At 41.5% G+C, this 18,688-nt stretch overlaps 1 protein-coding gene across 2 annotated transcripts in view; it reads right to left on the bottom strand.

Moving 5' to 3' along the window:
• The window catches only part of atp11b (ATPase phospholipid transporting 11B (putative)), a 48,059-nt gene that overhangs the window by 5,284 nt on the left and 24,087 nt on the right, over window positions 1-18,688 (bottom strand). The window contains exons 21-29 of one of the 2 annotated variants that reach the window (XM_046391371.1): window positions 18,560-18,662; window positions 17,571-17,716; window positions 17,237-17,296; window positions 16,724-16,851; window positions 16,339-16,477; window positions 14,483-14,548; window positions 12,734-12,837; window positions 11,251-11,416; window positions 2,848-3,138 (exon numbers count right to left, since the gene is read on the bottom strand). In XM_046391371.1, the coding sequence (XP_046247327.1) occupies window positions 2,866-3,138; window positions 11,251-11,416; window positions 12,734-12,837; window positions 14,483-14,548; window positions 16,339-16,477; window positions 16,724-16,851; window positions 17,237-17,296; window positions 17,571-17,716; window positions 18,560-18,662 (1,185 nt within the window). In that variant the 3' untranslated portion in view covers window positions 2,848-2,865. The remainder of the gene's footprint in view (window positions 1-2,847; window positions 3,139-11,250; window positions 11,417-12,733; window positions 12,838-14,482; window positions 14,549-16,338; window positions 16,478-16,723; window positions 16,852-17,236; window positions 17,297-17,570; window positions 17,717-18,559; window positions 18,663-18,688) is intronic. The other variant, XM_046391372.1, reaches the window with a different exon arrangement.

Below are 18,688 nucleotides of genomic sequence, written 5' to 3'. Positions count from 1 at the left end.
AGCAGTTGAGTCTCCATCCAAGGATCAGTTTTTTCAAATCATCATGCATTAAAGGGACAGTTTTTCCCCTTAGCTGTAGTGCTACTTAATCATCCAAACTCAGCAACTCACACCATAAACTATCTAGTTGGATAAATAACACTACAGGTAAGAAGCAAAATATGTATTTTTCATTTCAGGGTGAACAGCTGCTACAACTTTTAATCAGATTCACAGCAAACTGGTTCAAAAGCAGAGTTTTTGTGGATGCACGTCTGTTAACTGCTGTATACAAACACAACCAAACTGCATGTTTTTTTGAGGCTTTCTGCCCTCCTAATTTGTCCTCCTTTGTTTTTTCACTCTTCGCTGTCTTGGTAAAACTTGTCTGACATTTGGATGGAGACGCACCTGCCGGGATTTGACAGCTACACAAGCACGTGAATCTCGTTTATTCTGAAAAACAACTTTGATCGCTGACATCCGCGTCCGCTCCTGATTTGTCGCCCCTCGCTATGATTCAGCTGTGGCCAACACTCCACAACAGGCCAAGTCAAGCAGCCAGCTACAGTCGGGCTTCTAAGATATAAGAGATAAATACTTTATGTATTATATATGTTGTAAATATTCTTGATATATGTCCCTTCCAGTCGTTAAGCATTTTATATAGGACTGGGTGGATATGCTCCCTTTCCCCTATGGCAGTATCGTAGCATTAAGGCCAAATGTGGGCTGAGTCTCACTAGTCTTTCATTCCTTCTCTGTGGTTTTCTGCTTTATGTCCTCAAACCCAGAAGGTGGAGAAGAAGGAGGGGAGGGACAGACAAGGTAAGTAAAAAGAAGATGGGTAGAGAAGGGAAGCAGATGAGGAATCAAAGCCCCAATGTTGGTTAACTGATTGCATATTTACAGAGTGAAAGCACATCACAGCAGAGCCTTTTACTTATGTTCACTGTTTATGTTTATCCCTCTGGGAGTACAAATTGGCTGCTGTTTGCTCAGTTGGAAGAATCCAATTGGCTGCTTCGTGCCAAGGTCAGAAAACAAATCAATCATTCTATCAGGAAGAAACTCATCTAAAGTGAATCAAGCATTTAGTGGTAATTTGACCCCAAAGCAACGGGAACAGTTCCCCTTCTTCCTGTGAAATGACCCTGACAACAACTGAAATGGATTATTTCATGGTGCATATCCCACCCACCGCTGTCAGAGGAATAATGAAAGGTAGGACATATTTTAAGTTTATGACTGGCTCAGATGATATCTAAGATGTTAATTACTCCAACACAGGGCTCATGACACCACAGCCTGGAAGAAAAATATTTCGTCAGAGCCAGTCACAATTTTATGTCTGTACTACAACACTGCTGTATCCCCAGGCCTGACTGACTGGGATGACCCAGTCGTCCACTAGACCACAGAGTCTGCACTTTGCTGTCCAGAGGGGCTGATGGGAGGTACAGTGAATCCAGTATTTGACCTGCATGCTGTCACTGCTTTTACAAAAACGAACAAACATGCACCCACACCACCCGACTCTGTGCAAGGCCCACTGCAAAAGACTCACACACAAAGAACAAGAATGCTACATCTTCATTACTGATGTAATCAATACTAAGCATCCCAGGATGTTCGGGGTGGGAGTATTGATTGCTCAGCAGAAAGGGCTGATCAGGTCAATTAATCAATGACCCCACTGAGTCACTGGGATTCAGGTGAAAAGGAGACAATAGCATTGAAACTGCAGACTGGGCGGCCCAGAAAACTGAGGACTCAGCTTTACAGCTGCACTTAAACATTTGCATGAACATAAATAAATAAATAAATGTTGTTTTATCATCCTTTATCACAAAGTGAAGCTGCAGTAGAGAATCAAGTTTAATCTGTACGTCCTGAGAGCTCACTTTGTGCAGCAAACTCCCATCATGTTTGGTCATTTATGCCTCTCTCTGCCACTCAGGGCCACCAAAATGCAAAACTGCCAAGTGCAGCTTGAAAGCTAAGCCACCACAACCTGTCACTTATGAGGCACTTGCACATCTCCAGTAACAGGTGAATACTGGAGATGTGTGCACCCAAGTGTTGGTGTTCAGATCTTATTTGATTCGACCAGCTAACTGTTATCGGGCCCCATCTCAGGTGGAGAATATTCCCAATGAACAAGAGGACCTCGTGGACAATATAGCAGTCAACTTAGTAACTGACATACAGAAATCTGATAAAGTGCATTACAAATTAAGCAGTTTTCTATGAAAACTGGATAATCAGGCTAACTCCCATTCAACCACCAACCTCTGATTTTAAGGGAGTTTTAAACAGAAACAGAGAAGACAGGCAAGACAGACAGAACACAAGATCACAGCATAGATGATTAGGACATAGACACACTAACTAACTGACTGTGCAGCCCTAACGGAGGGGCTAGACAGAACAGGTGACGTATTGTAATATTAGGACCTGTTAGGTGTGTGTATATCAGCAGGTCTCCACTGCAAGGGCCTTGAGAAAAATGTTGGAATCCAAAATCTCCCTGGCTAATTCGCCAAGCTTCCACATCTGCATGCTTTGTGGACATCAATGCCATCACAACCTATTCATTATGGTCTCTAATTTTGGTTACAAAGTGTACTGATATATTTATGATAGTACACATTTGGATATGAGATAAAGCAGCCTTTCGGTCTGGTTAGTTAAAATGTTCAGACTTCAACACACACTTTGATGGAAATGAGAATTTCAAGATTGCAGAACTCCTCGTCCGGCTGTCGTGTCAAAGAAACTTAACAACACCCTAAAACCAGTCTCGTCAGAAACCCTGCACCCCCACAACTTTATGCTCATGTGTAGATCTGAACAAGAAGGACTTACAGTAGGGTTGTAGCCACATTAGGGGCTATTACAGTCAGGACTGCAGCCTAAATTTTTGAAACCAAGAGGTGCTGAGGGTTCATCAGGATTCATAATCACGGTTTCATGTCGTCGCCGTCCTCCCCACCTGTTGCTGCGGCTGGATGTGTGGCAACGATTGGTGCCGGCCTGGCACTGCCCTGTCATTTGCTCCAGGAAGCGGGCCAGGCGGGAACAGCCACTCTGCCCATGTTGGTAGCAGCACAGGGACTCCACACAGCTGAGGGCCTGCGCCTGGGAGGCTGATAAAGACTGGAGGAAGGAGAAAGAAGGTGGAAGGTTCAGGGGGATTAAAGGGGTGAAGCGAAAATTTGGGGGCAAGATAAAGAACGCAAAAGTGAGGAAAACCGAGGACAAAAGGAAAAGATGGAGAAGTGAGTGGAGAAAGAGGAGAAAGGAGAAGAAATTAATACCAATACAGTACAGATTCGCAGCCACATTTTGGCAGGATGACGAACGACTGGAGGATGACATATTGCATGATTTCACAGGAACAATGAACAGGGAAGGCATTCAAAACATGCTACACAAGGGTTGAAATGTTGGAAATAAACACAAATCATAAAATCCATAAACAAAGAAATCTTTTAGAAAACATGAAAATGCTCAAAATTTGAAATCAAAATTCTCTGCAGTATATTTTAGGGTCTCTGTAAAGTAGACTAAGTCAGTTCTTATTCTGAGGTCACATTAGACTGATGAGATAAACATGTCAGATTTGGCTGAACAGTTCCATTAATGTTCATCTTGAGACGAGATATATCAACATAACTGCTAAATTATCAGCTAAAATGTGCTCTGATATAAGCACAGAAGAACTTAGATCTTATACATGAATGTAGAAGTCGATACACAGCACAAAGAAACCTCTCACTGTCTGAATAAGAGGACTGAAAGTATAATTTATGACTAATCAAACTTTTCAACGGGCCAGCGACGCATTGGTACACTAAGCTGAAAGAAGCTGCTGCCTAGAAACCTGCGGGATCAGGTGGCTCTGTTCACCTGAGTCAGCACTCGAGGGTGACGGAGGAGAGAGAGAAAGTGACGAGCAGGGAGACAAAGAGCCAACAGAGACGGAGTGTGAGGTTACACTCGTGCAGAGCCTGCGCCTCTACAGCACGACAGCACAACACAACTACAGATGAACCTCAGACTGGTTTTACAAAAGCTTCAATTAAAAAAAATGTTTCCTATTATCAGTTACAGGTATTATTCCAGGACATGTTTCTTGAGATTAAAAATTCAAGTTCAGGCAACTTTTCAGCTATGTGTTAAGTTTTAAAAACTTCTCTCGAGTCAAGCAAACAAAACAAACAATGGCTCCTGTGACAGAGCCGAAGATTTTGGAGTCGAATGTGTGACCCTTGCGCTCTGGATTGTGATGTTGCTGCATTTCTCTGAGGCAGAAATTGGAGACGCTGTTGGCATGAAACCAAACTTCAGCCACCAGAGACGGGACAAACTCAAGACGGTTTATTCCGGCAGTGCTCGAGGTCCCTGGATGACTGATGCAAGGTTTTGCTCCTCTTCTACCAGAACACAGAGTCTTCTTTTCATTTTGCAAAGGATTTTTTTCTTCGTTACTGTAGTTACAGTCACCATCCAAAGCAAAGAGAACAGTTGTGGTTGAACAATGTGATTATTACACACACACAGTCCAAACCGCAGTGAAAGCAGTGAGCAAGCAGCAAAGCCACAGATGGTAATGTATCCCAAACTAGTATTTATGTGTGAGTGAGGTGTCCTTGGTGTAGTCACTCATTTTATCAATGTGAAGCAGCAGTCAGTCATCACAGAGCTTGTAAATCAGAAGCAATGGCAGGCAGAGCTGAGCAGTTGTCAGTGACAGCCGTGAAACAAACATGTCCTCCAGTGCTGTTTATGAGAGAGATGAACAAGGAGGAAGTGAATCAAATGGCCATTTTGCCTTTGCACCGTTTGTGAGGAACTGCTTGGAGCATGTATTTTCTTTCTAAAAGCAGCAATGCGATGCCAAAAGTAAAATCAGGCCAAATCTCATGATTTATAGTCCTCTTGTAAACTGTGGGGTTCCGAGAACCCGAAGCCTCAATTGAAGGTTTTGTCATAAAATGTCCAAGGACTCAGTGGCAGCCATATGAGTGGCATCATCCCTTGGCTGATTTACTTTGTACAGTCTTAGCTATGCTAAGTTCAGTTCAGCTCAAATTCACGTCCGCTGTTCTTTTATTCAGCGCAACATCACGTTAGTTTACACAAATAAGCAAAATTCTCTAAGCTACGGCATAAGAAAAGGTCACAATCTTGAATTTATAGTATGATATACGGCGCTCGCCAAGAACGCTCTGCGTGCAGAGAAAACAAAACTAAAGTAAAACAAAAGAGACAATAACTTAATACTTAAAATCATACTTGCAAAGCAAAAGTGATTATATGAGATATTAAATACTTAAAAGCAGACAATGATGTATAATTCAATTTTCAACATGGATTATTATTTAGTATGGTGGGATTACATGGTTGAACCAAAATACAGCAAAGACAATGAAGTCAGCATGCCAACAGCATTCTCTCTCTCTCTTTAAACTCTGAACCCAAAGTGAGACAGGAAAGGGTGGACAGGATGAGGACAATCATGGCTGGGTATGGGAGGATGGGCTCAGTCTGGGTGGGGAAGGAGGAGGATTCATGGGGTTGAGAAGGAAGAGGATGGGGTCACTCATAGAGGGAAGCTGACAGAGACACACACAAGGGAAGAGCTTTTACATATGAAATAAGAGGGGGGATGCGGGGGCAGCTGCGACATACAGCCATGGGTGAACGACTGAAGATGCAGGCTGTTTCACCCAAATGTAAGGGTATGTGTGGTCGGCTGCAGCTGTTAGGGAGTGCACAGGGTTGGCTGGTCCACAGGAGAAGCCGTAATGCTTGGGCAGTGACAGTACAAGGGGGACAATGGGTGTGAAGTACGGTACTACCTAGGGGAGCGGGGGTCTGGGCCGGGGGCAGCAGGGGGAGGATAAGTAGCTAGCAGGTGCCAATTGTCCTCCCCTGGGCTCCGCTGGGCTTTAACAGGGTCATATTCTGGGCAGACTGAACCCTCACCCTCTTCCATCTGAAGGACAGAAAATGCTTACAGTGAGCCCCGCTGGCCAGTCAAAAGGCTCATCAAGTCAGCCAGGTGGACTGTTGGTAGGTCAGACATCGACACAGCAACAAAACCAGTAAAGCCAGCCTGTTAACTGACCAATCGCACTGCAGAAATATCAACGAGTCATTTAATCTCATATTAAGTCTTTAGATTCCATTCTTATTAAAACAAGATTAGATAATTCCTCCTTTCAAATGCAATTTGGGAATTTTCTGGTAAGTTCACATTTTGAAAAGGCACCATCAAAGACAAAACATTTAAGTTACTAAAATGTTTTTGAGGTAACTTTCATTTGGGCGAGATTTTAAATAATATACCATTGGCATTGCTTGACATTTTGTTCTGAAAATCTACAGACTCAATAAAAGACTAAAAGACTGCAGATACAGCTGATGTGTTTGCGTTAGCGCTGATTATTTACCAACCAGCAAATTCACTAGTACGTGTAGTAAGCAAGCAGTCAGTCAGTCAGCGAAGTCAGCCCAGGCTGCATCGTAGGGGGTGGGGGTGATGAATTAAACTGAGCCTCAGTCTACAGTGTCCTCTGTAACACTCATACATATGGTATACAGAGACCAAATAAATGCTGGTTCCCTTTTTAAAGCCCTTCACAAGTGACCTCACCAACAATCTTTAACATCTCAACAGAACTGAGAGCAAAGACACTAACGTGCATCCCGAATCTCATTCCCCTGCAACGGATCTGAACCTCATTTTAACCGGGACGGAGTGATAATCATAAATCACTACTTCAGAAGAAGTCCTTCAGAAAATATGAGTGGGGCGATAAGGTCACTGGAGGAGGGCTTTAATTTCTCAGGAAAGCAGAGGCGACTGAACACACCGTTGAGAAGGCCGTTAAGCTCAGAAATGGCTGTAAAATTGAGCAACAAATGAGCAGAAAGAAGCTGCAGGCACAAGAAAGACGTCTGGAGGGAAAAGGAACCTTCTAGTGCAGATAAGTGCAAATCTATTAGCATCCAAACCAATTAACCTGCTGCTGAATCTATCAGAGCTACAGAGTAGGCAAACAACAGAAACCCCAGGAGAGCCTTTTGTGATTACTTCCCTCTAATCTAATTAGGAAAAAAAGACTCTTAAAAGATACCGGAATTATTTCAACACAACTGAATAAACTGTATTATGCAGCACATTAACATAAAAATACCGCTTTAATTTTGAACCCAGAAAGACCATCTGGTGTATTTCTACCAATTCAACAAATGACTCAAACTGAGGAAATAAGATCTGCTTTGCATAACGACCATAATGCACACGACACTTATGATCAGCCAGTCCACAGTTTGTTTCTGCTCAGTGAGTATGGAGGACGAGACCCACCTATATCGTTAGAATATACGCTTAGCTGCCAGTTTTGTTTTGGATACACCAAACTAAAACTAGTGCACTGCTGAGTTTTTGTTGAAACTGTTGTTGAGCTGTTTCTTTAGATGTGGGGACCAAACATCAGAACCACTCAGTGTAACACAACAGCACCACAAACAACAGCCCCCACAACGACTTCTAAGTTAAGTCAAGACCTCTGAAAATAAAGTAAGCAGTAAACCTTTGTGATGGTCCGACTTACTGCAGGGCTGCTGTATTAAACCGCATTAGTTTCAGCCTTGTGTATTTACTGGCGGCTAAGTGTAATGCAAACAATTATAAACATTATTCTTAGCATCTCCCAGAAGGTGCTACAGAACCATCAGAATTAACAAGCTGTATAACTGCAAGGATAAAAATATGCATGCAAAAAACTTCAGCCTTTTTTTCCATAAAATGACAGAAAATAGCGAAAAATGTCTAAAACCCAAAGATGCTTAATTTACGAGAAAGGAAAGCGTGTTATCATAATGTGGGAAGAATATTTGAAATGATGTGCTGATTGTCATAATAGTCCCTTAGAAAATGTCTATCAACTAACTGATAAACTGACTAATTGTTGCACCTCCAAACCACACACACATTTTAAAGATACAAAAACATTAACCCCATACATTCCACAAAATGTATTCACATGATCTTGGATATTATATCTAAGCAAAATTAAAACGCAGTAGTCTAGACAGAGCTGTCCAAGATCAAGAATATTATGGGATTTTGGTCTTTTCCCCTCACTAAAGACAGCTCATACTATTGTTAGCATTTCCCTTGCAGGCTGTTTAAAGTGATATCTGCTATGACAGCATAACATCTTCAAGTCATCAGTCTACAACAGCTGTGAAAATAACACAGTCTGTCATGCGTCTTGACAGGACAGCATCATGCTGCTGTGCGAGGCAGTCCAGACCAGTCCAACATACTGTCATGCAGCTACAGTGGGGGTATCAGTCTTGCTCTGGGTCTGCTAAACCCATGCAGGTGGACAACTCGGACGTGAGGAGGGTGGCTGGACTTATGCCAAGAGGATGGACCATGCTATAGATAAAAGGGGTGGTTTCATGGGCTGCACCATGCAATTGTATGACGTGTCACTTTAACCTAAGCGTGGCATGCCAGACCGTGGTTGTATGACAAAACCACCAGCTGGAGGTCAGGAGGGGAGTCTGACCAGGTGCTCTGATTTGGGACTACACAGTCAGGATGGTGCCACATAAATCACAACTTATCACCCCAAAAAGGGTCCCTGTATGATAACGCTGCTATCATGTGCAGAGGAAGAGTAAAAATCAGTTTAATGAGGACTCCCAGGTGATATGACATTCATTCGTTCACTCCTGTGTCCGTTCATGCAGTGGGGAAGTAATGACTGTAGCATGCAGGAACAAGCAGGAAGGGTGGGCATCTCAGAACACTTGCTCTACATATGCCAACCTCTCACTAAAACACACCGCATGCAGCGACTGAAATGCTCAATGTCACATTACTTTGCTGCAAAATATGTTTATCGACCCCCCCTCTCCCCTATCCCAATCATGGAGAATGCTGATTGGCTTGTCCAGGGCATGCATTCACAGAAATGACACAAAAGAACCTGCTCAAACATTGACAGCACACATCACTGTAGTCTGTGTGCTCCCAGTGTTGGAAACAGGCCTCAGAAGGACTAAATCAAGTCCAGACCTGGGAGAAAGACAGTTTCAGTATCACATCAATTATTACAACAGGAGCGCTTGTTTTAAAAAGCAATGTTTCTACATTTTAGAGGACGTCCATGTTGTGCTGTCAATGAAGTTTTTCTAGCATCTTAAGTTCTGCATCCATAGCGTAAGTAGTACGTACATGTTTCAGAAAGTTAAAGACATTCTGAATATTAACTGACATGAATCTATTCTGACCATATATAGGTAATAACTGAACTGAAGTTTGAAGAGTGCCAAGTATATGAAAAAGAACAACAATGAATTGTCATGACATATTGCGTAAAATTGTGCTCTTGTGGGTCTAGAAGGTGTAACATGCTTTTGTGGTGCCAATCGCATACAGTTACTTTAAACGCAAATGTGCAAAAAAAGACAGAATTTACCTCTAATAACTTTACCAAGTCACTGATTTTTTTGAAATTTGTGTGTAAGATGTTTGTAAAATGTTGCAGGAGATATCCATGTCCTTCAAACACAGGTGATAAATCACATACTGTGTGATGGTTTGCGAAAATATGCTAACTGATTTTAAAACAAAATCAAATTTAGAAGAAGCAGCAGCAGCAGCAAAGACGAGCCAGAAGAGATGGCTGACTATTCAAAAAGAAGAGTTGGACAGTTGGAATCCCAAAAACTACTGATATAGAAATATTGCTTTTCAGTGAAGCACTCCTGGGATGACTGTTTTATTTGAATTGATTTTTAGATGTATTTCAAGCCCAGGGCTGAACCAGTCTCATCTCCTCTACCTAATTTTGCCCAGCTGGCTCTTGGCTCTGGACAGAGGCTGCAGAGCGATGAAGTCATCACCTATAGCCACACGGTTGGAATACATCTACACCAGAAGAATACACACAGAGAGGATAGGAGGAAGAACACACACAGACACACAGAGATTAGATATCAAACTCTCAAGTACACTCGTATTTAAACCCACAACTTGTAATGAACCCACTTTCAGAATGACACACACACACACAGACAAAGACAAAACAAGCAGTGGTTATGGTTGCTCTAAACAAAGGTTAGAGTAGAAACAACAAACACCATGTAGGATTGCGAAAGGCAGCTCCTTCTTTTTTTTTCTGAGAAACGAAAGGAGAGTTTTGAAAAGACTCCAACTGGACAAATCAATGCAGTAACAGCAGGGGTCTGCTGAGAGGTAACCATGTCCGCTGTGTGTGTGTGTGTGTGTGTGTGCTGGATCAAAAAGAGGTCATGCAGTGTGTGTTTGCAACCCAACAACAAGCAGTTCCTGTAAAGAAGTTGGAAACTTGTGACCACAGAGGCTGCGACTATAATGAACTGTTCAAACAATGTGACCCACAGAACATTTTCTCCTTCTGTCTAGAATGTGAGTTACTGTGACATTTTACTTTGTTTTCTCCCTTCAGGCTCTTGTCACATTACAGGAAATATAATCTCTGATTGTGTGATACGAGTAGGAATATGTATGGAATCTAACGCTGCACACAGCAAGAATGTGTTTGGCTTTCAATACTTTCAATGAGTTTCCTTTTGAGCCTGGGCTTGCAGAAGTAGTAGAAAAACCCTGAACATATCGAAATTGCTTTTTAGGATTCTTCACTTGAGGCAGTTGTTGTGATTAGCTTACAGCTGTGATAAAGAACTTGTTAGATGACACATCATCATTGATTTATTTCTTTTTTGAAGAAAGTCTGACAGTTACAGCATAATTGCGCCTTGAAAAAAAGGATGTAAATTCGGCATTAGTCATCAAGCCACAGTTAATTAACACATACACTATTACCAAAACTCAATTATTTTTCGAGATAAGACAATTTTGTGGAAGTGCAAAACATCTGCTCTTCCCAGAGCAGCTTGCACAGGACGGACGCACACAAATTCAGGACAGCTCATAAAAGTGCTTTAGTGGGGAAAAAAAAGTGAGAAGTGACATGACCAGAGTGACTACATGCTGCACCTTGGAGTCAGGCCAGCAGGGTGCAGGGCATTTGAAACCGAGGGAAACCCCTGGGAAGCAAAAAGATAATTGCGAGATGAGTCCTTCCTCTGTACTTTGTACAGAAGAAAGTAAAATCCACGTGGGACCTCTTTACGAACGTTCCTGCAGAAGTCTTGAGGTTATACAATCTTACTTTGTGCCCCTCCTCCCCATGTTACCTGACTCTTCTGTGTGCTGGTTGGCTGCAGGTGTCTGTAGAAAATCTTCTTCACCACATCAGGGAAGAGGCAAGTTATGACGATGATGATGATGGCGAACCAGGCCGAACCGCTGGATAGCAGCTGCACGAATACAAAGTACATGTCCTGGGTGTGGAGAAATGGCCTGGAGGGAGTGGAAGAGACACAGCGGTTACATCCTGAAGGAGAACAAAGAAAATAACACTATTTTGTGCTTTTTAATCAGTGGTGAAAAGGATCAATCAGTTGGTTTGTCTGAAAGTGACAGCAACATTTTAGCTTAATTAGTGTGAGAACTGACTGAGGCTTTAGTCTGAGAACACAACTGAACCTCAGAGGCGGGCAGCCAGGCTGTAAATTCAGGTCTCACTGGCAGCTGGAGTCATGCTCTTAGCATTGATTTTCATCATTCCCTGGTACCACAGAATTTAATAACCCGTGCAGATGTCGGACCACAAATATCAATTACAGTCCAATATTATATCAGGATGGCTCCTACCAGCCTGTGATTTGACTGCAGCAGGTAAAGAGGTTAAGACTGGTCTGATCGATCCAATAGAGCCCCCAGATAATCCAAGCTGATTCTTACAAAGCCTCAGTGATTTATCTGCCAAGTGACAGGATTGGTAAATCTGGTGTAAACCAGCCTGTTCCATCCCAAGCTTCAGCATCGGGCTGCAAATAAAGTTTTTATACACGTCTCTTACTGAAGGTGGATCCCATTAAGGGGATGGTGGGGAAGGCAAAAATATCAAAACTGTAAAGTAAATAAAAGCATGACTATATTTAGGTGGGCAACTTGTACTTAATCATTTTTTCAAAGCAGATACTCTCAATGTGATTTTATTGACATTAAAATGAATATTACCATAACCTGAGAAAATTATTTCAATATTGTGAGCAAAAAATGTGCAAGGCAAATTCCACAGTTTTTCTCAGAGAGCCATAAAACATATGTGAATACTGGGACAAGATATAAAGCATAATATGGAGAATATGAGATTCACTTCGAACAGTGTGCTTATCCTTAAATGTATATTGTATTCCTTAACAAGGCATCATAAGTCATATGAAGACAACAAGTTCAGTGAAACTTACATGGTAGACCAATGTCCCATTATACACTCTACTAAATTTTGCATCATTAACTACTACGGTACTCAATTGTTACTGTCATGAAAGGATGTGGAACAACGTAAATGTGATGATTTAACACATTCAGCTTTTCCTTTGGAAGACAGACGTAGTGTTGAGCCACTGCAGTGTATTCTCTCTGTAAACCAGTGATCATTTTCCCAATGTAGAGGTCATTTAAGAGGTGTTATGTTGGGCCTGGACATGAGATTGACCAGAGAGACCATGTAATATCACAACAAAGCCTTTTCTTTGAGCATGAAAGTTGGCTCTTGCACAAAAAGAAGAAAAACATGTACTTTGTAAAAAAAAACAACCCTCTTCTTACCAGATGATGCCTCCATAGAACAGAGAAAAGATGAAGTAGAAGGCAATCGAACCCCACGTCACAAAATGGTTCATCCACGTCCAGAAATGAGTCTCTAATGCAAGCTGTCATTACATACACACACACACACACACACACACACAGGAGGAGGGAGAAAAATAAGGTTGGTGTAAATTATTGAGACAGGGACATGCAGGGCATCAATAAACTACAGCAATCTGAGTCTGAGACAGATAAACTTTTCCTGTTAATGGCCACTGACATCATGCTAATATTTCACACACTGTATTTCACATTGGGACTGAGGCAATACAATTGTGTGCCTGTAGACCTTAACATACCACACAGCTCTGAGTCAATGTGCACAGTAGCCGCCATCTTTTTATTATTATTTCTTTGGTCTTTTGCTGTGATTTAATAGAGAGAGCATAAAGGAGACAGGAAAGGGTGGTGGGGGTGACATGCAGCAGGTCACTGTGATAAGGATGTCTGCATATGGTGTGCACGCTACTCTACAAACCACAAATACACCACACAAATATCAAACAGCCACCATATTAGAAAAATAATACGGATGCACAATAATATCAGCGTACCATCTGTATCTACTGAGAAAGGCTACCGACAATGAAATATCCGCTAAGGTTGTGACAGCATGGATCTTTTCTTACTGTGGTAAAACAAAATCTGTATTTCCCCACCCCCACCAGAAAAGAAATATTAAAAAAATATGGTTTTGAACCAAATGATAATGTCGAACTGATACTGCAGTAGCATGGCTCTTTTAAGGAGTGGGCCAGCGAGTGAGGGCGACAGCAATGCAAGCAAACCAAGGACCAACTGGAGCAGTAAGTTGTCAATCTGGCAGTGGACGTACAGCTTAGGCTAGACTGCGTCAGTTAAGAAGAAAAACAAAAGTCTCATCAGTTATTTATCAACGGCTGGAACAGTTGAATCACGGTCTGGAAGCCGAGCAGGAAACGTAAACGATACTGTTGTGCTGTTCATGTTGGCTCCAGAGTGATCATACCCCTTTCTTTGTAATCCAGCACTGAACTTTGTCGTTTTGGAGACTGCGTACAATAAATTCATCTCGATAAATCCTGTACTGAATGTCTTCTGTGATTATCTATCCTGACTGAATGTGTGCGACACTTCTGATCTCAAATGCACCGGGCAGTTGAACAACATGGCCTAATACTGGCATCTGCCAGGAACGAACATTTCCGCTGATGCAACAAGCCGATGAAGCTTTAATTATGCACAAGCGACATGAACCGCTGACTAAGCAGTTTTCTTATTTTCGCCCAGTCAACGTGTACGCTTTGAAAATCACTGTATGTCTGTACCTGCCAAAGGGCCATCATCGTAAGAGCAGGCATAATAATATGCTAATTCCTCTACAGCACTGACTTGATGTTCTCTGCATTTAGGTTGGAAAAAATATGTGCATAAACTGTATCGACAATCAGCAAAAATGAGTTTGGAAAAGATCAGGATATCTGCAAAAATCCAGTACGCTGCTTCTCCACAAATAACATACATATTTACAGATATATATGAATGTAACAAGGTATGTTATAACAGCAACATAAGATATAAAAGAAAGTATAGTATAAGTTAAAATCATGAGAAATACAGTAGACATTAAAAAATCTGTGGAATAAAAATGATAATATACAAGTTTTAAATACTGACTAAAAAACCTCCATTGTTATGAGAGCACAAGGTTGATTAGGTGTAATTTACCTTTAATGTGACAGTGATGACCATGACTGTGAAGACCAGCGTTCCAAATGTCCAGTTTCCAAACATCTACAAAACGGACACAAAGCTGTTAATAAAGTTGTCCACAGTATAATGACAGTGACAAAACAAATAAATAATTGCTATGTTTACAAGCAAGGAGTCAGTTAGTGGCAATGTGAAAATAAGGTGACCTTTGATACTTTGCAATTTCTTCTTCCTGTTGTCTGGCATGAACTAATAAACATAACGTCCCTCCTCTCTGACTCAGCTTTATTAGGTTAGTACAAGCCCGCAAATTATTCATTTAGAAATGCATGACATTTTGTTGGCATTTCGCTACAATGGATACCAAAAAACACCAGTGGCTCTATTATATGTTTACTGATTATATTGCTGGGATAATTTAATCGTACTGACTGTTCCACTACTAAAACCATAAATGAGCATAAAAAATGGCGGTCATGACAGGTGCCATAAGGTCAGCTGGGCCGTGCTGGAGTTGTGGAATGAGACGAGAGAAAACTTCTACAAGGCAACGACCTCACTTAACAAGTTGAGAGGGATAATGGTGCTGAAAATGAGGCCTTGACCTCCGACTGTGGGACTACCATTGGAAGCTCTGCCAGCCTGAGAATCACTCTACTTATAGGCTGAGAGCTGTGGGGGGCTTTGTTTTGCTGCCAGCCAATTCAGGACCCCGCTGGAGTCTGAACACTGAAACCAACAGTGAGAAGACTAAGACGTATCCACAGAAGGACTCAGGGGAGCAGACAACAATTCTGAGCCCTTTAAGGGAACTGTGTTCTAGTTTATTTATAATCACAAATCTTTTTATGCGCTGTTAACATGAACTACCTGCAGTAATGGCCTGTTTAACCATCAGCTTGGCCAGATTTGTCAGAACCAAAGATGATCCTGGTTATTGTTATGATCCTGTTATGAATATCTGTGTCTGTTGGCCTGAGAGAAAAATCCATAAGGTCCAGCTGCACAACAGAAACATACATATGAAACCTGCGTGAGATATGTCTATATGTTATTGTCAGTCTGTAATTGTGTTTTAGAAAAGAACAAAATCTGTGTTTTGTGGTTCAGCGTGGTGCAGGATGGCACTCAAAATTGGGCAATGTGTGAATACATTATAGGGCATACATCTGAAATTCATCTTCTTCAACATCATCACCATCAGCAAGACAAAACTGTGCTGTGGGATCATCCTGTCAGTCCTCTCATTAACCCCCCAAGGACACATGCATTCAACTGTAGAGCAGACTCTTACCAGCTGCCTGTTAGTTCGCAAGATCTGAAGACATGCACAGCGTGAAGGCAGAGGGAAAAAGAGTAATCAACAAAAGATAGAAGAAAAAGACAAGCGAGCGACAGGAGTGAGTGTTTTCTGAAATACCAAACTTCAAAACAGAGAGAACGACTGCAGAGATATGAAGAATGAAACAGATTTGGTGAAGAAAAAGAGACAAAGAAGATAAGAAGAAAAGGTTAAACTACTAGAATGTCCTCAACAAGTGAATGACATACATGCTGGCAGAATTATCAAGACAAACAGACTGTATTAAAAAGGCTATTAAACAAAATGACAGAATGAGGTAGATAAGAGAAGAGCTAAAATTAGGGATGGAGTGACTGAAAAAAGACTGGCACACACACACACACACACAAACACACAAACACACACATGGATGCTGTCCTGCGCTTGTTTTTAACCTACCATTCCTTTCCTAAAGCAACATTTTTCAAACATAGTTTGGAAGGCAATTTCCTTTCTAGGGATTCTATTTTAGAAAATCAGCGTACACTAAATCACACACACACACTCACTCACACAGCCAAGGACACACCTGTCCATTGCCCATAAGTGTAGTGTCTTCTCCCATCAGTATGTACGATCCGAAGAAGAAGACAAAGGCGTGACAGAAGCCCAGCAGAGTCCAGTACAGGAACGTCCGGAAAGACAGCAGAGAGTTCTTGCTGATGTCCCTGTTGGATACAAACGTGTTTTTATTTCCTAGAATGCTGCATCAAAGTACAAGTTCATTTTTCACAGTGATGAACAATTTAACAATTTAATAGTTTTCTTTTCTTTTCTTTTCTTTTTTTTTGCTAAATTGTGAATTAAATGGTTTATATAGCATGAAACAAAAAAGTCACTTTTCTATTTTTTTGGCAAAAGTAGCCTTCCACAATCAGTTAATGCTGACCAATGCTGATTCCACGTAAACCTACCTGTACAGGGCAGGTTTGCTCTGCAGCACATGAGGATGGACCAGCTGTTCAAACAGACTGTACACCAGGATGGGCAGCGAGGTGAAGCAGATGTTGTACAGTGTCAGATAAACACTGTCATACAGAGTCTGGGATGGACAAAGACACCATTTCGTCAACACCAGCCTATTAGCCGAAAATGATAAAACAAACTCATCTAACCTGACGTAAACTAATCTGACTTTAGACTTTTCATAGATAAATTACAGGTTACAATGTGGAATAGCCTCTTTCTTTGTTTGTACACTGTATTAAGTCAGACTGAATCTCAACAGTCTGCCTATCAAAATGAAAATATAAAAACAAACTAGATTTCAAACTGCCTCGTCCCAAGATGATTTTAGGAAGGAAACCTTCGGTATATTCACGAATGCCTTCCGTGAAGTCAATGAGAGACTGTGCAACATTAAAAGCACAAACAAATCCACAGTGACATATGGGTGTGTGGAGAGATGGAGAGAAAAAGGGACTTACTTGTTGTGAAAACAGACAGAAGAACTGGTATAAAAACTGGGGCGTGATAAAACACACATTCTAGAAAAGACAGAGTGAAGGGAAGAAACATTAAAAATACTGCAGTGAAGGGAAGCATGGCCGAACACTGTCTTGCTGATGGACAATCTAATTTCTGATTCAGAACTCCACAAGTGAACGCATGGCAGAAGAACAAAACCTCTAAATAAGTGTATCACTGAAAACCTGCTCAGAGTTATTCTGGTCAAGGAATGCGGCGTTTAAATTAAGAAATTAAGGCAACTGAGTCCACTGAATTATTATTGCTACAGAGAAAATCATATCCAAGTCTTACCTTGTAGAAAAAGTACTGTACAAGCGTAGCTATTCGAATGTAGTAGAAGTGACCGTGGACCAGCAGTAGTTTAGCCAGGAACTTAAACCTGGCAATTGCATAGTCACTGTTTCTCACGGCCTGACGACCCTCCCTCCCCATGATACCTGGAGGCACACACACACACACACACACACACATATTTGAGGGCACACTGCAAAATAGACAAAGACAAAGAGCCACAACAACAGGCAAGATGGATTCCAGTAAACACACGGTCTGATTTAGATTTGGTTCACTGCAATGCAAATTATGAGTTTGTGCTCCCTTACATGCCAAAAGGCAGATGTCTGTGAATGTTGTTTCAACAGGTTTCACCAGTAAACTACTAAATGCAGTATCCCTAAACTTCCTTAAAAATAATCACATAATTTTGACACTCTTTGAGAGGCGAGGAACTTCATACACCTTGTGGAACAGCTATGGCAAATTCTAAATCACCTTTGCTTTCTTGTAAATTCTGCATTAAATGTAATACATTAAGTTGCCTTTTCCCTTGTCAGAAATAAGTTTGTCGTGGCATCGCTGCACCGGCATGCCTGCTTCTCTGAGTCTGAAGTACGTCTTAGCCACATTTAGCAATGTTTTGAATATAATTAAATTGTAATAATAAATTGTTAATACACTATATTTCTAAAAAAAAAACAAACAAACAAAAAGACAACATTTTACTGATGGTAAACATCTCAAACACTAACAAAACACCTATTTAAGGTAGTCCTCAGACTCCCTTTGAAGTAGGAGATTATTTGCAGTTAGAGAGGAGAAGTGGCATCCAAACACATGTGGTCACTGAAGACACATGCAGAGGTGCATTCTAATGCAAGGTGTGAACTGACGGACACAGAGCTCTACACTCGTGATTGGATCACCCAGGATGAATTTTAATGCCAGGTGTAAACAACCTCAGAGAAACCTTAATGAGTGTGTGATGAGTGTGTGGTGTTTACCGATGCCCACGTGAGCTTCCTGTATCATACTGACATCATTGGCTCCATCCCCAATAGCTAGTGTGATCGGTTTCTCCGGAGATGTTTTTAAAAGACGCACCACCTGGAGAGAACACAAAGTCACATTAG

This window comes from Scatophagus argus, chromosome 6 (genome assembly GCF_020382885.2).
Source record: "Scatophagus argus isolate fScaArg1 chromosome 6, fScaArg1.pri, whole genome shotgun sequence".
Lineage (NCBI taxonomy): Eukaryota > Metazoa > Chordata > Actinopteri > Scatophagidae > Scatophagus > Scatophagus argus.
Note: the sequence above shows the minus strand (reverse complement) of the source record. Positions and strands in the feature narration are given on the sequence as shown.